The sequence below is a fragment of the Pseudorasbora parva genome, chromosome 14 (assembly GCF_024679245.1).
Source record: "Pseudorasbora parva isolate DD20220531a chromosome 14, ASM2467924v1, whole genome shotgun sequence".
Classification (NCBI taxonomy): Eukaryota; Metazoa; Chordata; class Actinopteri; order Cypriniformes; family Gobionidae; genus Pseudorasbora; species Pseudorasbora parva.
Window position 1 is genome coordinate 25608091 of NC_090185.1, and position 19225 is coordinate 25627315.

The 19225-nt window shown below is 38.8% G+C and overlaps 1 protein-coding gene across 1 annotated transcript in view; it reads right to left on the bottom strand.

Moving 5' to 3' along the window:
* nek7 (NIMA-related kinase 7) overlaps positions 1-19225 on the bottom strand; it is a 79654-nt gene that overhangs the window by 47682 nt on the left and 12747 nt on the right. The window contains exon 2 of the mRNA XM_067416070.1: positions 4854-4933. Coding sequence (XP_067272171.1) covers positions 4854-4907 — 54 coding nt within the window. The 5' untranslated portion in view covers positions 4908-4933. The remainder of the gene's footprint in view (positions 1-4853; positions 4934-19225) is intronic.

The following is a 19225-nucleotide window of genomic DNA, read 5'->3' on the forward strand; positions in this document are numbered from 1 at the left end:
TAACATGATTGTATGCTGTAAATAAAATTTCATATGCTTGGTATGATAATAAATGCTGCTATAAATAACAGACCAATTCAAATGTTTACGTGCTTTTATTTTAATTTGTTTGAGCGGTGATTAAATATATTGCTCTTGTAAATACTTGCCAGCATTTTAAAGAAATACAAGTCTAGAAACGCACCAAAATAACATCAAAGCGCAACCGTACGGTGCTATGCAGTGGTCAAAAATTATATTATAAACAGTGAATTTTGAAGTGATATATTCTTGAAAACTCAGAGATATGGAGCTATTACATCACCACACGACCTTGGTGTTTGTTAAAAGCAGTAGGTAATTCGGCCGGTGAGAAACGGACGGCAATAAAATCACTGACTAGCCCCTGCAAATGATGGCAATACCTTCCGACCCCACAAGAAACAATTAGGGCTTTAGCCAACTCCTTCATCACTAACGGAGCGAACTGGAAAATCAAACTTTTCCCGAATTCACCCTGTTGGGGAGCAGGACCCAAAACTTAATGGCCACCAACAAACCTCAGCAAAGATTGTTCTTGCTCCAGCTTTAACTTCTGGATATTCGGCAGCGGTGCCACAACGGAATGAATGGTTTCGTATGCATCTTTCTCCGCCGCCATTACCGAACTACAAGTCAAACTAGCGCTCGACATGAACGTCATCGTTCTCAGCCACTCCCTCTGTTCGCTGATTGGACTGGTAAAAATGTCTTCGGAGAAAACCTAAGAATACACAGCAGCCCCAGACAGAGTACTGAAAATGAAAATTGAGCGGAAGTACGTAGGAGGGCAGAACCAGGCTATCTCCTGTCCCCATGTTGAGTGAAATCTGGAGTAAGTGCAGAAGCATTGTGTGAATATAATGATTGAAAAATGTGTTATAAATAAAATATATTATTATTATTATCATTATTGTTGTTGTTCTAAACTAAATTTGAGTAGACCTTTACTAATCTCAGTTGCACAAAAAGATTCAGTATTCCTCAATGAATAAAATCAGTGAAATGCAAAAACAGTCCAATAAATAAATAGGTTTTACTATGCTAATCACGAATAATTAAACATGTAAAAAAAAATTAAATTATGCATTTCATCTCACTTTATTGACCAATGCATTTGCTGACCTTTGATGATTCAGTTAAACCACAAGCAAAAATTACTTTAAAAGTGTTGTTTTTATTGGTGACACAAGTGTTTAACCTTATACTCCTGCATTTTATTCTTCTGCAATCTAGAATAGCAGCACAGCTGATTTTTTTTTTTTGCTGCGCCCTCTACTGTACACCCTAGAATTTGCATTTCCTTCAGCCTTACTATTTAAATTTTTGTGTACAAGAGCCTTTACATTTGGCCAAAAATAGAACTTAGTAGTACATTACTCTTCTTAAATAAGTAACCTAATTAGTTTACTAATTAGTATTTAAGTAACACAATATTGTAATGCATTACTTGTAAGAGTAACTTTCCCCAACACTGGTCACATTAGTGACATGGCAGTGAAAGTTTGCAGGGAAAAGGCTATTATCAATAGCATAGCAATGTATAAAGCATAACTCGCAAAGAAGTCACTGTCAAACCAAACTGCTTTCTGTCTCAGTACGGCGAATTCATGAGACCAACTTCATGGAGAGAAATCTGCGTAGGGAACTTTTCCACCCTCACACAAAAATCCAACATCGTGCTATTTCCTATTGAAATGACTGGATTATGCTCAGAAAATTTAGCTGAGCAACAGTAAACATGATCGCATCTTTCACACCAAGGATGGAAACTATACCTATACCAATAACAATAGCTGGGTTTCAATCCAAACGGGAAGCAAATGTTTTCAAAGAAATCGCAACAAAAGCTAATTAGGAACTAAACTGCTGATTAGTCATATGGGGAAAAACTTTTTTTTCATATTAAGGGATATTTTTTTAAATGCGATACTCCAAAATGGTGGAAACAGCTAATAACAGCTAATAACTGAGTTAATCATTCAAATTTTATGAGAATATAATTATCAGAATTATAATTCTAAGAGAAAAGGGAAGTTCAAGAAAGTCTCACAACTATACCGATAAGTTGGTTTGACTTTCAAAACTATTTTTTCCCCCAGATAAACAAAAACAGCCAATCAGAATTCATCCTGTGTTGAAGAACTCAAGCATTCAAAGAGCCAGGCGACAAAACTATAGCACATTTATAATAAATATAATGTTATTGTGCATTGGTGTGAATACTAAAGTAGTTAGTCTTGGTGTGAATGGGCCTTTATTCTTGAGCCATCTCGGTTAAATAAAAAATAAAAAAAGGTCAGAGGAGATGGAAGATGCAGCAAAGCATGCTGGGTAAATGACTCAAAGGGACAACACATCACAGGAGCAACAGCAAACGATGGAGGGTTGGCCACTGGTGACACAAGTGTAAAAAGAGAAATGCAGACATGCAGCCATATGACAGGGGATGCGAGATAGGAGGAGGAGGAGAATGACGGAGGACGGGGCGGCAGCAGTGCGGAGACTAGGTGTGAGCTGACAGCACAACAATGCCAGCGGCTGCCAAGGAAAGGACAACCGAAGCGCTGAAGAGGTGGTGGAGTAGCAAGACGGGCTTAGAGGTGGTAGTGTTGGTTGGTTGGTTGGTGGGTGCTGGAGGGGGGGATCTTCGTGGTGGGGGAACAAGGCAGGAGATCCTGTTCGCATCCTTTTCATCAACGTCTCTCTCCAGGCCCGGCCCATGCAATATTTATACCTCCTTCGCCCCGCTCCTCTTCAATCTGCTCCAGTATTTAAAGCCCCTTGCTTTACAAGGGGATTTTGCTTCGTCGAAAAATCCGCCGTGACGATTAAAATCGGATCTGAAGATCTCGCCCTCCCACTCGCTCTGAGAGCAAATGCGCCATCAAATATGCACGCCTTACCGACTCATCCTGCATATCCTATGCATATCCATCAAACCTTGGGGACTTTAAGATATGATATCATATGCGTGATTGCATTCACAATTCAGCATTTTTGGTTGCATTTTTTTCCAAGGGAACACGAGCTGAACTTGTATGCTTGTTGCGAGCCTTGTAAAAGTCATTCGCTTAAGCTGTTGCGGTGTAATCCATTGCCAGGCTTACCTTGAGTGAGTGTTGCCTTCAAATTAATGTCAAATGCCTCTTATGTTTATTGATGACAGCAGGCCTCAGCTGTACTCGACAACATTTTGTAATATAAGGCCAAACACTATGACCAGTCAAGGAAGTTTAAGCGATAAATGGATTCTGCGCAATAGCTAATATTCCAATTTATCGGCAAAAACCTTTTAAAAAAATGTTATAAAGAGAGTACAGGAGCCTAGAATGTATAAAACCCCAGAAGCAGCTTGCAACCAAAAATCCCAAAAATAACCAAGTATTTATAAAAAAAATGATTTAATAGATTTTGGACTCCAATCTCTATGTCTGGGCTGTCCCATCCCACTAAAGAAATGTATTAGGGATGCACTAATATGAACATTTTGGCCGATATGATAACCGATAATTCTTTATATTTGAAAGTCGATAACCGATACACTGGCCGATAAATCCAAGCTTTTATATAATTTCTGAGAGCCTGGGTACAAAAACAAAAGTCTCACCATTAAAAGCAATGTCCCAAGCACACAACTGTAATGTTGTGATGTAGCCTTTGTGCCATGTTGCAATTGTATTTTCCTTTTTGAAGTGATTTCAACCATATTTCAAGCAATTCAAAAACGCCATGGCGAACAGTGTGCATCTGAAGTGTCTCGGAGGAAGGAAATAATCTATTTTTTATTGGCTTTGAAATATTGTGTTCAAATGTTCTTATTGGGATGATAACATTAAAAATGAACATATATCGGCCCAATACCGTTATGGTGGCCAAAAAAAATCATGCATCCCTAAAATCTATACATATTCCACATTTATTTTAAAAACTTTTGGATTCAGATTTGCTCTTACCTTAGCTATCGGTATCCCCAAAATTAATTAACTGTGGACTTCTAGTTCAAAAATATATAAAAGAATAGAAGATATTTGGCATGGTGAGTCTAGCAATGGATTATTCAATGACAGGAAGAATGTACCTTATTTTTTGCATTAAGAGGGACTTTTAACAATAAAAAGCTTAAAAAAACATTCTTTCCAGATGAGAGAAACCCAAAATACATTGTTATCTTCTTCAATCATGTCATATCAGCTTACTACAGTAAAAACAAGCATGAGTAGTAACTTTCCAAAAGTAATACTTCAATACTGTTTAATAATTCTGCAATACTAAAAGCTTGTGTCGGCAGCCATTATTTATCGGACAAAAATTCAACCTCTAATTTAAATGTAACTCAAGACAATAATCGGATGATTGGAGAGAATTAGTCTGGGGGTGTGAAAAGGACGTATGACAAAAGAGAGATTAAGAGAGAGTATGAGGAAGCGAGAGAGCAAAAGACTGCTAAAAGCAGCAGATTTCCAACACCTCTGTCTCTGGCACTGGAAACACATGATGGCTCCGGTGTGCAGGAAACGGTGCTTGTGCAGAGAGCAGAATCTCATTATCACCTCTCACCCGGCACAGCAGAGAGACAGCCGGAGCAGACCGCCGCCTGTCTCTCTGCGGGTGGATTGACAGACACGGGGAGATTTGACGGGGGCAGATGTGGATGTGGAAGAGGGCGACAGGCTCGTGCTACATGCTGCTAAGCAAGCAGGTGGTGAGTCAGGATGGTAGACGCCAGAAGAAGAAAAAAAACTGGCTTTGTAGAATGGCTATATAACGAGATTACAAAGAAAGTTTGGCTAGACTGTATGAGTGTTTGTGTTTCTGTGCGAGAGAACACAAACCTGTGGCTGAAACACTGGCACCGGCGGCTGCTGGCCTTGTGATTGGGCGTCCATCGTGACAGCAGCAGTCCCTTACACCCCTGCGAAACAAACAAACAAACAAACTAAATAAGATGCATCAACAATTCCCAGCACGGCTGCTGAACAAACCCTCCCTCCTTGTAATAATCTCGTGTGAAGGTGGACGTGTGAATCTGGTAATAGAATTAGGGTCCGGAGCAGCACTCCTGACAAATCACGAGCTGCAGCGAAAACGGCTGGCCTGCGTCACCTCGCCCGAGGAACCCGATCTGACGAGAACACAACACCCATTGTGTTAATGAGACCTGTCATAGAGCCACAGTCCTGGAGACCCTTCAAACTGTATAGCAAATATCAAGCATTAAATCAACCGTTGAAACTTGAAGCCCAATCATCGGAAGTTATCGCAAAAATGATCTTTGAATAGGTGTAACCAAATACAGTGTGGGGTCACAACACTTTAGACCAATAATTACAGTTTAAGATGAGAACAGGCCAATATGTACAAGGTACAGGATCAGGTCCACCAATGAAACTCAATAACATTATGAGTTCCATGATCTTTAAATGAGTCAATTAGTAATATACCGATAAATAATAATATTGACTTATTCCGTATTCTTCTGAAATCATTATTTTGCAGGCACCAATGCATTATTTTGCAGTTGCGCTTCGCACAGACCCTTCCCAATCTTGCCCACCGCCCCCACACCCTCCCTTCCTCTCTCCTCCTGTCAACCCTATATATCCAATCACAATATAAAGCAAAAATCACCTAAAATAAATCTTTGAAATGAATATTTCCAGTCGATTAATTAGAGCATTTGTTATTCAGATCACACTGAAGGCAAAGAAATGAATGGAACGTGTCACAGCTTATGGACCTTTTGATTTCAGCCTATCACTGACTTAGCAAGTTGTATGAATGTGACACGGCAATTTTTGTTATGAGCAAAGCATGTGACGGCGAACTTAAAAGGTATTAGTTAACCCTGGATCCACCGGCTAAGATCAGGACTTTGTGCAATGAGACTCGGGTCCCTAATGAACAAATAATTAAAGAGTAAGAGAACACAAGAATAATCAAATAACCGCATTAAAAAAATAGAAATTAATAATCTCAGACTAAATTTTAAAATCATTTGAAATTAAAAACTAAATTAACAAATTAAGTTTAGTGCAAGTAAAAGACTTGCACGCAATATTCATTTGTCAATGCCATTGGATTTCTTTTTTTTTTCTTTTTTTTTTACTTTTTACATAACAAAACCAAAATATACTGTATTTGGTTTAAATTCTGATTTTGTTTGGAGTTAAAACAAGTGATTGACCGATATATCGCAAGGGGCCAATATATCAGCCAATATTTGGCTCTTTTATATTGGCATTGGCCGGGACCTTTATTTTGACGGTGTTGCCAGACTTTTGCTTCCATTCTCTTCAACAATTTTGTCCAATGCAAAAAAGTTAACTGTACCTGAAAAAGTATTACCGTATATACCCGAATATAAGACGAGGTTTGTGTCCTAAAAATAGGCTGAAAAATGGGGGGTCATCTTATATTCGTGATATGTACATTAACATGAATGCGTCAAAAATAATAAATGTCCGCATCTGACTTGGAGTATTCGTCAGTTAGATTCGTCAAGTTACGTCAGTTGTGATATTAAATAAAACTTCAATTTTCGGCTCGTATTATCCCTCATGCAGGTTTGACTGAAGCTCTTCTACTTCTGCTGCATGAGAAGAGACCACATCTTTACGATATTCTGGGTTTTAAAAGAGTCTGCGTTTGTGATATATGTAGGCCTGTCGCGATAGTCGATAAATCAATTAATCACACGATAAAAAAAAATGAGCTCGATAATTTTTCCGGCCGCGATAATTGCCATTTGCATGCTTTTTTTGTTTTCCTCGTCTCTCTTGTTGACCGGGTGCGGCGTGATGAGAAGTCATTCCCGGCCAGCAGATTCGTCTGGAACTCGTGGCTCTTCGGTTGTTACGAACGCAATGTTATGAATTTTGACGTGCACAACGCCAAGCGAAATGGGGTCTCGCGTACTCCGCGTCAACGTCATTTTTGCCGCGCGCACCCTCGCGCTCGAGCGAACGCGTCGTGTATAAACGAGGCTTAAAGCTACACTGAAGTTTGATAAACGCAAGTTAATTCTTCAGTTCAATCTTTGTGTGCTAAAAAGGCACATAAGTTCCTGTAGAGATAGCAATACACATTCTCCTTTTGTTGCCAAATAAATGAAAAGCATGTCATCAATGTCTTCTCCCTTCTGTATCAAAATATCACTTTCCTCAGAGATTGTCAAGTTCAGTTTGTGCATGATTAGGCTATGATATAACAAAAAAAAAAAATAATACTGTATCCTAAATTGTGGATGATTAATACATCATATGCTGAAGTACATTTCTGGATTAAAAGAAAAAAAACAACAAGAACCCTACAGAACGGAAAACCGTGACCCTAAAACCGTGATACGAACCGAACGTTGGGTTTTGTGAACCGTGCCGCCCCTAATATGCTCCTAAAACACTATCATCCGTTGCAGTTTTCATCCATTTTATTAATTGTTTTTGGTACTTATTTAAATATTTTTTTTTAAAAGACTGAGAGTCCATGCTTTAATTGTTTTTGGTTGTTTTGTTCATTTATTGTGGTTATTTCTAATGTTTTTTTTTCATTTTTAGCGTTAAATAGTCTTTAGAAATTAAAGTTTATTGAACTTTGAAAAGGTGTACCTGCATTTTTATGCCATTATCATTATTTTAGATGAAAATGGTCTCAGAACAGCAATATTATCGTTTATCGCAATAATTGGCGGCAGTGGCTCAGTGGTTCATGTAGGTTGGCTATAAACCAGAAGGTTGGTGGTTCGATCCCCGGTTCCACTTGACCAAGTGTCGAAGTGTCCATGAGCAAGACACCCAACCCCAGCTGCTCCCGACGAGCTGGATGGAGCCTTACATGGCTGACATCGCCGTCGGTGTATGAATGGGTGAATGTGAGGCAAAAATGTAAAGCGCTTTGGATAAAAGCGCTATATAAATGCAGTCCATTTACCATTTACCATTTACCATAATTTCTTGGCCAATTTATGGTCCAGCAAAATTTGTTTTCATGACATGCCTAGATATATGTCCTTATTTGCTGCAAAACGCTAGCTTGCTCTGTCTGGATGCATTTAAATCTGCTCTAAGTTTGCGTTTTTGTCACCTATCACAAATGCGCACTTCAATAATCCGACAGAAAGCAGGTTCATGCGTTTAAATGCTGCGCGAAATCTAGTAAGAGGCAAAAAAAACCCCTCTCTGTTCAGACCGGTTTATCCTTACGCCGTTTATGACCATACTCCGATAAAAAAAGGGTTACAGCGTTTACATGACCATGTTCTTTGTTGGCTTGTTAGGCATAATCGGCTTAAGAACGTGCACGTAAACGCGCTCAATGTTTTGACTTACATTAACAGTAAAGTGCCGCCAGCATAAAGGCCCATTTGCACTGCGGTTCTTATTGCAACCCCACAGTTTGGTTTGTTTCAAGACTTAAATGTCAGATGTGTTTGATTAAAAGCAGATGGTTATTTTCTGTCTATCTTCACAGTTACAGCTAATTATTGTATTTTCGTGAAAAGGTTATTCATTTTTGTCACTCAATCATTCATTTCTGAACTTATTGACAGAGTGCACTTTATTTTGTGACAAATTAATCCAAATATTTAATGAATGTGTTAAAAAAAAGTTTTTTTTTTCAATGAATTATCAGAAGAATATAATTTTCTGTTGAAAACCAGATTTTTTCCCACAAAAATAAGTCTGGAAAATGGGAGGAGGGTTGTCTTATATTCAGGTATATATGGTATAACATCTGCTTTAACATTATTTTAACAGAAGACCAAACACTATTATACGTTCTCATTTACCATCTGCATTCTGCAAATACACATTTGTGTTTTTTATGTATTGGTAGTCTAAATATTACATGAAATGTTTTACTTTAATTTTGAATAAATTCTTAAAATCTGTCATCCTGGTTTCCAGATATTCATTTAAGGACATTATACATATAAACAAAAAAAAGCTTAACCACAAATGTCAACCCAAAGGATTCCTTCATTATTTTTTACACGCAAAAACCGACTCTTCTATAACGACTGCCCTTAGAGCACCTAATACCTGTTTGTTGAGTCTACTGCTCCTTGAAAGCCTACAGAGACATTAATGTGGGCACAATAAAGCGTATGTGCAAGTAAGAAACAGTGAAGACGAGTTGTCTTTGCAGAGCCGACGATAAGAAGGAATAAATTAGGCCTGAGCTCTCGTCAGTGACAGAGAGCAAATACAAAAGATGGCTGCGTGCTTTTCCTTTACATCAAGCCGGGAGATGGGCCTATGCGTGCAGCAGCCATCAAAATTTTTAATGATTGCTTGGTTGTCACTTCACTGCGGCGTGCAGCTCGGGTGAGCTCGCCGTGTCCTCACTGTACTGAAGGAATATGAGCGAGGGGTTACAAAAAAAAGAAACACTCCTTTCATAGAAAGGCCATTTACATGTCGCTCACCGCGGTGAACGTCCGTCTCCGCGCGTTGTCAGGGCTGAGTGGATCGAGGAGCTCGAGCCAATTAAAATACCTCATGCCGGCGAACGGAGAAATGGAGCTGAAGCTGTCACCATGGCAAAATAAAATCAGCCCGGTTTGTTGAAGGTTAATAACACTAATTAAGCACCAACCCCACGTCTGAGATTTGAGTGGCAGTGCGAGCAGGACAGGGTTTGTTGCCACCGAAGATTTGTTTCTGTTTGCCATTTTTGCAGTTTAGCTAAATTTGTCTCCACATTACGGATTGTAGAAACTGCTTGCGTGACGCATTTTCTCCAGGGAAGATACTAGTCGTTAAAGCCACACATTTAAACAGCCTCTCTGAGTATGTAATTAGTATTGGAAGAGTACGTTTTTAAATTAACTGAAAAAAAACACCCGGGCTCCCAAAAAGGTACTTATGTAACACACTCGGTTCTTTCTAACTTCAAAATGTGACTAATGTGATTAATTCTTGGCACTTATTAGCAGTTTGAGACAGGTGTTAATGGACATTCCGGTTTGAAATGTACAAACATCCAGGCATGTTATAAAACGTTATGTATTTTAATAATGTTGTTCAATAAAACAAAACAATTATTTGCTTGATACTTAATTGAACCAATTATTGCCTCATTGTGATTATATATGTAATTTAAGTCATTTTAAAGGCTATTGTTTGCTTGGGTCTATTTTTATTACTAAAAAGATTTTTTTAACAGATTACTCAATTAATCGTCAAAAATAATTAAACGGTTAACAAAAATAATCAGAGATGGTGGTCTAGTGGGTTAAACCAATGAACTGATACAGATATGGACATGATGGCAAATTTCTGGATGGATGAATGATGGCAGATTTCTGGATGGATGAATGATGGCAAATTTCTGGATGGATGAATGATGGCAAATTTCTGGATGGATGGATGGATGGATGATGGCAAATTTCTGGATGGATGAATGACGGCAAATTTCTGGATGGATGAATGATGGCAAATTTCTGGATGGATGGATGGATGGATGGATGATGGCAAATTTCTGGATGGATGAATGACGGCAAATTTCTGGATGGATGGATGATGGCAAATTTCCGGATGAATGAATGATGGCAAATTTCTGGATGAATGAATGATGGCAAATTTCTGGATGGATGGATGATGGCAAATTTCTGGATGAATGAATGATGGCAAATTTCTGGATGGGTGGATGGATGGATGGATGGATGATGGGAAATATCTGGATGGATGGATGATGGAAAATTTCTGGATGAATGAATGATGGCAAATTTCTGGATGGATGGATGGATGATGGGAAATATCTGGATGGATGGATGGATGGATGGATGGATGGATGGATGGATGGATGGATGGATGGATGGATGATGGGAAATTTCTGGATGGATGGATGATGGCAAATGTCTGGATAGATGGATGGATGGAAAATTTCTGGATGGATGGATTGATAATGGCAAATATCTGAATGGATGGATGGAACATTTCTGAATGGATTGATGGAACATTTCTGAATGGATGGATAATTTCTGGAGGATGGATGGCAGTCATGGTAGATTTCTGTATGGAAGGATGGATTGCACATTTCTGGATGGATGTATGGATGGCACATTTATGGATGAAAGGCACATTTCTGGAAGGACAGATGGCAGGCAAAATTCTGGATGGATGTATGGATGGATGGATGGCAGGCAGGTAAAATTCTGGATGGGTGGGTGGGTGGATGGATAGATGGATGGCTAAATTCTGGATGGATGGATGGCAAAACTCTGGATGGATGGATGGTTGGCTAAATTCTGGATGGATGGATGGATGGATGGATGGATGGATGGATGGATGGATGGCAAAACTCTGGATGGATGGATGGTTGGCTGGCTAAATTCTGGATGGATGGATGGATGGATGGATGGCAAAACTCTGGATGGATGGATGGATGGATGGATGGATGGATGGCTAAATTCTGGATGGATGGATGGATGGATGGCTAAATTCTGGATGGATGGATGGATGGATGGATGGATGGATGGCAAAACTCTAGATGGATGGATGGATGGCTGGCTAAATTCTGGATGGATGGATGGATGGCAAAACTCTGGATGGATGGATGGATGGATGGATGGATGGATGGATGGTTGGCTAAATTCTGGATGGATGGATGGATGGCAAAACTCTGGATGAATGGATGGATGGTTGGCTAAATTCTGGATGGATGGATGGATGGATGGATGGATGGATGGATGGATGAATGGATGGCTAAATTCTGGATGGATGGATGCTCAGATGGATGTCAAAATTCTGGATGGATGGATGGATGGATGGAATCATTAAGTATAATTTTTGAGTATAAAGTTTCATAGCTGATAATTCACTCTGCAGATGTATATAAGTTTGCCCCTTTAGCACAGTCTGTCTGGCATTTGACGGTGTCGGCACGGGATGGTTTGCCCTCATTATCAGTTAGTTCTACTTCAGTTTCAAGCAGTTCAGATTGAGGCTGGCAGCATGGCTTCTTTGATTGACCTATTCAGTGTCAAAATGACTTCAGGGCATCAGCGGTTTCCATCCGCAGCCCTTTTACCAACACCCTCATCAACAGAATCAATTAAAAATGCCACATGATATCAGCACACAAGCACCCAAACAAGAATGATTACAGGAGTTCCATCCTCTGGAGAAGACTGAATACACACGCACAAAACACATCGACAACACCCAACTGTCTGGAGAAACATTCATCTGCGCTTTTTCCACTGGCTATTTACGGTGTCCACGTGGTTTACAGCTGCATGGCTTGTAAAATTAACATACTGAAAAGGGGCCGCAGCAACAACTAAGAAGCTATACATAGCTTTGCATGACAAAAAGAGCCATTACATGCCATGATGACAGTAGGCAACCTACTTGAAATAGAGGCCTGGGAGCTGACTAACAACGCAAGCGGCAGTTTTGCTGCATAGTTGCATAAAGGCTATCTGTTTCTTCACTCGCCACATTGTAGTTATTGAATTATTCAAAATATATCATATCTAACATAAAAAGATATAGCTGTGGCTTGGTGTTTAGAGGTTCTATACATGGAGACATGGTGCTCATGCTAGAAATTTAAGTTTGAATCCACTAATAATGATATTTTACAATAATTAGCACAAGGACTTCATCACAGTAAGATGTTTACACGACAAGCAAACCTCTTCACTTTTCAATTGATTATACACTCATTTGGATTATTTGCTTACTTTTACCATGCCTCTACATGCCTGTTTATTGAGACTAAAATGTATGTACTCCACTAAGTTTAATGCGAGTATTGTTATTACGATTATAGGACTGCATGTTTAAGTGAAATCAATCTGAAATCATGATTGGCTTAGTGTGATTCTAAAATACTATAACATGTTTTTACTCACTTCATATAATCAGTCAAGTTTTCGAAATTTCCTTTTGACCTTAAGTGATAAAGGCTCTGCTGATTAGCATTGCCACAGCCACAGAGTGGTAGGCCACGAAAAAAAAATCACAATGTGGGGTCAGCGCATGCTGAGCCGCACAGTGCGCAGAAGTCACCAACTTTCAATAGCTACAGACCTCCAAACTTCGTGTGGCCTTCATAACAGCTCAAGAACAGTGTGTAGAGAAATGCAATGCTAAGTGTTGGATGCAGTGGTGTAAAGTACGCCGCCGCCAGACTCTAGAGCAGTGAGACGTGTTCTCTGGAGTTACGAATCACGCTTCGCTTCTCTGACAGTCTGATGGACGAGTCTGGGTTTGGCGGTTGCCAGGAGAACAGTACTTGCCTGACTGCATTGTGCCAAGTGTGAAGTTTGGTGAAGGGAAAACTGAAAAAATGGAAAACTGAAATTGGGGTGATATATATATATATATATATATATATATATATATATATACACACACCACTGTGTGTGGGGGGGGGTGCACTGAAAATCCTATCCATTTCATAATTTTCAATATTGCTCATTGAAAATATTTCAACAAAAGGGTAAAAAAAAATACAATGAGAGGGATTTTGCTGGCATTGCAACAGTTGTATATCTAGAAATGATTATAGATTTTCTTTTGAAATTTTGTGTATTAACATTATTCATTTTTATATTAGGAGCAAGCAACAAGAAATAGGTTGCTTAACATAGTTAACTTTTCTAACATTCCTATCCCCGAAAAAGAAAGCAAGCTAGAAGTCTTCATTGTGCGTGGGTGTCCATCATGAATCAATGCAACCTTTAGTTATGTGGAAATTATGAGTAAATGGCAATTTTAAAAGGCATCAACTCCTGAAGGCTTCAGTGATTTCATATCAATTTTCCACTAAGTATGCATAGACTGCATACTCCTTTCTGTGAAGCAGGAAAAGTTAATCAAAGAATAGATTCACCCAGTATTCCCATGTCCAGAATATAAAAAAAGTGGACATAACTGAACCCATCGGTAGCCTAGAAGGCACAACAGGGCAACTTAAATGATCATGTGATGGCAAGCTGCCCTATATGTCCTTTATTCCCTGTTTCTTGGCTACTTCTTCATGCATGAAAAAGAAAGACGTAACAAGAAAGGGAGGAGAGGTTTTTTTGTGGATCAAGGAGTCTGGATGTTAACTGGTCCAAGACTTAAATTAGCCTTTGCTCACAGGTGTTCATGCAGACCAGATCATACGCAGACAAATTCAAGAGTGCATGAAGGAAACGAAAGCCAACAGTAGAAGAGCGGGGTATGAACAGCACATGAAAGGCCTCTTTGAGCCTGTGAATACAGTAAAAGCAGTGGCCATGATTATAAGAATCCTTTTTATGTCAGTGAGGCTGATCATTAATGATGGAATAGTCGGAAATTAAAAAGGACTGACATTTGCACGTTTATTTTAATCAGTGCCGAAAAGAAACATGAGCATAGAAGTGCAAGTCGCCATGGAGAAGCTCAAGACATGTTTGAAGATTCAGGAAACGGTCCAGGAGATTATGCAGCTATTTAACGATGCCGTTTATGAATTTTAACTTGTCAAAGAGCACTTTTGATCTACTTTTTGACTAACTGGACAATTAAGATATTTAACATGTCTCAATTCAAACACTAAAGATTAATGTTATTTATATATACGTACACTCACCTAAAGGATTATTAGGAACACCTGTTCAATTTTTCATAAATGCAATTATCTAATCAACCAATCACATGGCAGTTGCTTTAATGCATTTAGGGGTGTGGTCCTGGTCAAGACAATCTCCTGAACTCCAAACTGAATGTCAGAATGGGAAAGAAAGGTGATTTAAGCAATTTTGAGCGTGGCATAGATGTTGGTACCAGACGGGCCGGTCTGAGTATTTCACAATCTGCTCAGTTACTGGGATTTTCACACACAACCATTTCTAGGGTTTACAAAGAATAGTGTGAAAAGGGAAAAACATCCAGTATTCGGCAGTCCTATGGGCGAAAACGCCTTGTTGATGCTAGAGGTCAGAGGAGAATGGGCCGACTGATTCAAGCTGATAGAAGAGCAACTTTGACTGAAATAACCACTCGTGGGGGATGTTTTCTTGGCACACTTTAGGCCCCTTTGTTGCCAATTGGGCATTGTTTAAATGCCACGGCTTACCTGAGCATTGTTTCTGACCATGTCCATCCCTTTATGACCACCATGTACCCATCCTGATGGCTACTTCCAGCAGGATAATGCACCATGTCACAAAGCTTGAATTATTTCAAATTGGTTTCTTGAAAATGACAATGAGTTCTCTGTACTAAAATGGCCCCTGAACAATATGGACAAAATTTCAAATCTCGAAATGCCAGATATCTCAATATCGATACAATTCGATATGACTACGTGTTCGGTGAAAAACAAGCATTTCTCAGAAAAATACACATTGTTTAAGTAACTTCAATGTTTACTCTATTCCATTCCCAGTTCACCAGCCACTTACTTTTAAGTATTTCGGGAGAAGTGGATGAATTCACGTGTTGTAAAAATTGAGGTCGTAATTCCAACAGATCCGATTCTCTGAACTGCGTCTGCGGCACAAACTAACGCGGCGGCGCCCATCGCGCACACAGCTCAACTAACGCGATCATTATAAAGGTGTTTAAACAACAATATACTTCCACTTGCATGTATTTGACAATCGGAATATCAGATATTTCATGCCATAGCTAACACATTTGTGAATATTCTGAATAAAAAAGGAAAAATGACAAAAGCAGCTCATCATTCATTCAGCGTGGTTGCTTTTGCGGTGTGTCACGTGACAAGCAATGACGTGTCACCATGGAAATGCCCCCCCCCCCAGCAGTTCTGAAGGCGAAAGGGGGTCAAACACAGTATTAGTATGGTGTTCTTAAAAATCCTTTAGGTGAGTGTACAGCATAATTGAGTGATGTCATTGACAAATAAAGCTTTAAAAAGGTATTTTTATAAAAAATCTGAGTCATGAACAAAGTGTTTATAACAACATTTTTATGTATAAACATGTTTAAATAATTTTCTCTACTGGCTCGATAAGGTAAAAATTTGAACTTGCCCTGCCCAAATGGCCACACCATAAAAACAAAAGTGATTCTTGCTGCACTGTGCATGACAGTGCAGACGTTCACAATAGTTTGCAATTGAATCGATTGTTAACCAACTGAATTCAATGGTTTTTATTTCTATTTAAAAAAAATAACAAAACAACAACAATGTAATGTGAAAGTAGTGGTGCATAATGCTAATTTCACCTTCATGCTCTGTCATGGCGATATCGGCAGCATTTCACTCAACGAGAAATCTTGTCGCATTTTAATCTCGCGAGATCTCGTGGCACATCTTGCCCCACCCCTAATGTTTACTGTTATTACCATGCCAATTCATAATACAAAGAGCCATGTTTACAGTTCTTCCCTGAAATTTGAGAATAGACAAATGGCTGTTTCAAACCTAAAACGATGCCATAATATTCATTTTAATTTTTTTTTATTATTACTAAGACACCATTTTAATAGCTTTCTTAGTCTGTTCTTTTGTTCATCTGCTCCATATGCTCAGTTACACTGCTGCACTAATGTCCAAATATTACAAAGAATTTCATTAATCTCAATAAACTTTCAAAAAGCTTTATGTAAAACAACAAATGTACCCTAACTGTATAATATCCTGCAAATATACAACTGCCGCACCTCAATAGTTCACCTAAAGGGCTGTTTTCTTTTAGCCTGCAACGATTGCATTTCCATAAGGAACCAAGTCTTGAGGGAGTCTGGCCCGGTCATCCATATTCCTGCTCGGCGCCTATTTATAGGCCTCCTTTACATTTTTCACTTTCACATTTTATAGGGTAATGATTATTTCTCAGCGGAAGTAAATAGCACAGCACAAATGGCCTCTGCATGTGAGGGCCGGCTGTGATTTATACCCACACACAAAGTAGTGCACAGGCCTTTGCCTTTAATACCTGACTCTATTTTACGGCAAGTCTCAGAGGAGCACACTTTTGAGAGCACCGCAGATGCCCTACCACTCTGCTTTGGGGTCGGAAACCGCTACAGTAACGGCGTGTGAGCGTTTGTATCTCATCCAAGTCGGCCTCCTTCAATCATCACACACACAAACACTGGATGCGGCGTAGGAGGCTGGAGTGTGTGCAGGTGTAATGATCCACTTCACGTATTCTTGAGTCAAAAGGACGGGGCTCGGAGGAGCTGGCAGGGCAGCAATAGACCCGGGCCACCTCGGCCTCCTGCCTTTTGTGTGCGTCTTCTCGAGGGCCAGTTTGATGAATCAGTTCTGGGCTCGGGCTTTTGTGAGTGCGCCGTCAAGCCTGCAGGTGCTTTATAGTGGAGGGTCTGAGAGGGAACAGTTAATTACCCTGCAGGGGCGCGCAGCTCCCCAAACGCTGTTTGATGTGCAGAGCTTGAGCGTGGTGAAGGGAGTCCTAAAGTGATGCAAATAATCCATTAGAGGTAACTTGACTAGCCTGTTGTCTGCGCAAAGATGACCGATTTGAATAACACAGGATGCAGAAAATAAACATTTTACACAAATGCACTGAAAACATTTAGACCGCTAATAGTTAATGAGGATTTTAATATTTATTGTAATGTGTGTGTATATGTATATCTTTTGTCTACAATGATTTTAGAGCAACATTTGTACTAACATTCAAATTCAATGTTAACAGTATACATTAGGGATGCACTAAAATGCATTTTAGGGATGCACTAAAAAATTTATTATTTTTATTAATAAAATTAATTAATTAAATGTGTACACACACACACACACACACACACACACATATATATATATAAATAATACACAATTTTTTTTCTTTAGTACCTGTTGCACAGAAGCACCTTACAGAGAGTCCAGAAAATATACTGATAATCCACTAATATATATAATCTCTATTATATATATTCTGGAATCTCTATAAGGTGCTTATGTGCAACACGCCTAAATATGAGGTTTAATGTGGGGGGAAACCCCTGCCACATTTAAGGCCGACAGAAAGTTGTTTTTTCCTTTCTTTTTTTTTTTAAATGCAGGTACCAGATGTCATGCATGTTCTATTAGCTCTTAAAATACAAATGCCTAAAATGAAAGTGATCTATGAATGAACATACCAGATTACCATTCAGTGACACAAACACATTAATAACATCACGCGACCGACAAACAGAGAATAGATGATATACGGCACTTCTTAACACTAAGACATTTCGCTGTCTCTACAATAAACAATGATTGTCTTTTACATAACAAGCTTATATCTGGTCAAACAGGTTGATTTGAATGTGCCAAAGTCAAGAACTGCCCAAAGACAAACTCACATTACAAAAAAAGATATGCGATAGGTCTTTCTTTAACTGAACAAGATGCACTGAGAGAGAGAAAATGAGTCAATGAGATGTCAAGTGAACCAATGTTCCTTTCTGATTGACTTCTGAAAAATCTCAGATCTCCGCTATATAGCATGCACCTGCAGGCAGCAATTTTTAAAAGTGTCTTTAAAACATTTTTTTTAACAAGTGTCATCAAGAATGGAATTTGGAGAGGGGGGAAGCTATTTTCACAGAAACACAACAGCTCTGATCTAAAAGGGAGATACCTCATTCAGCCCCAATTCTAAGGAAACGCACAATTCAGTGTAAAGGAGTAAGAGTCGTGTAAAAACAGTGTAAAAAAAATGCTGATAAGCATACTTCTATTTAATTTCACCCCAAGTATCAATGAAAAATAAGTAAATAAGAAATCACTTTTTAACCCAATTAAGGCTGAAGTATCGATTCTTTTAGTAATTGAGTATTCTATCGATTATTCCATCGATTAATCGAGAAATCAGATAATAATAACTTTTTTCTTTATTAAAGAGCAATACTAAATATATAAGAGAAAATAACATCCAATTTGTTTTCTTTTTAGAAAAAAAATAGCTTTATTAATAACTGTGAAACTAAACAATTTTAATGGATACAATTGCCATCATAAAAATCAATTTCAAATTACTTTAAAAAGTTAATCATAGTTCAATCTGAAACTAAACCTACAACCAATAAACCAAAATAATAGTAATATAAATAACAATAATGCCTAAACATTGCATGTTTTGCAACTTAACTTTCATGTTTCAGCTCAGGCATGACATAAGCCTTTACTGTCTTCTGAAGGCTTTGTGGCTTTTTGTAAGAAGCAAAAAAATATTAGAGATGCACAGATCAGCTCTAACGTCACCGAATCCGCTCTTAAAAACAAACCATCCATCCGCACC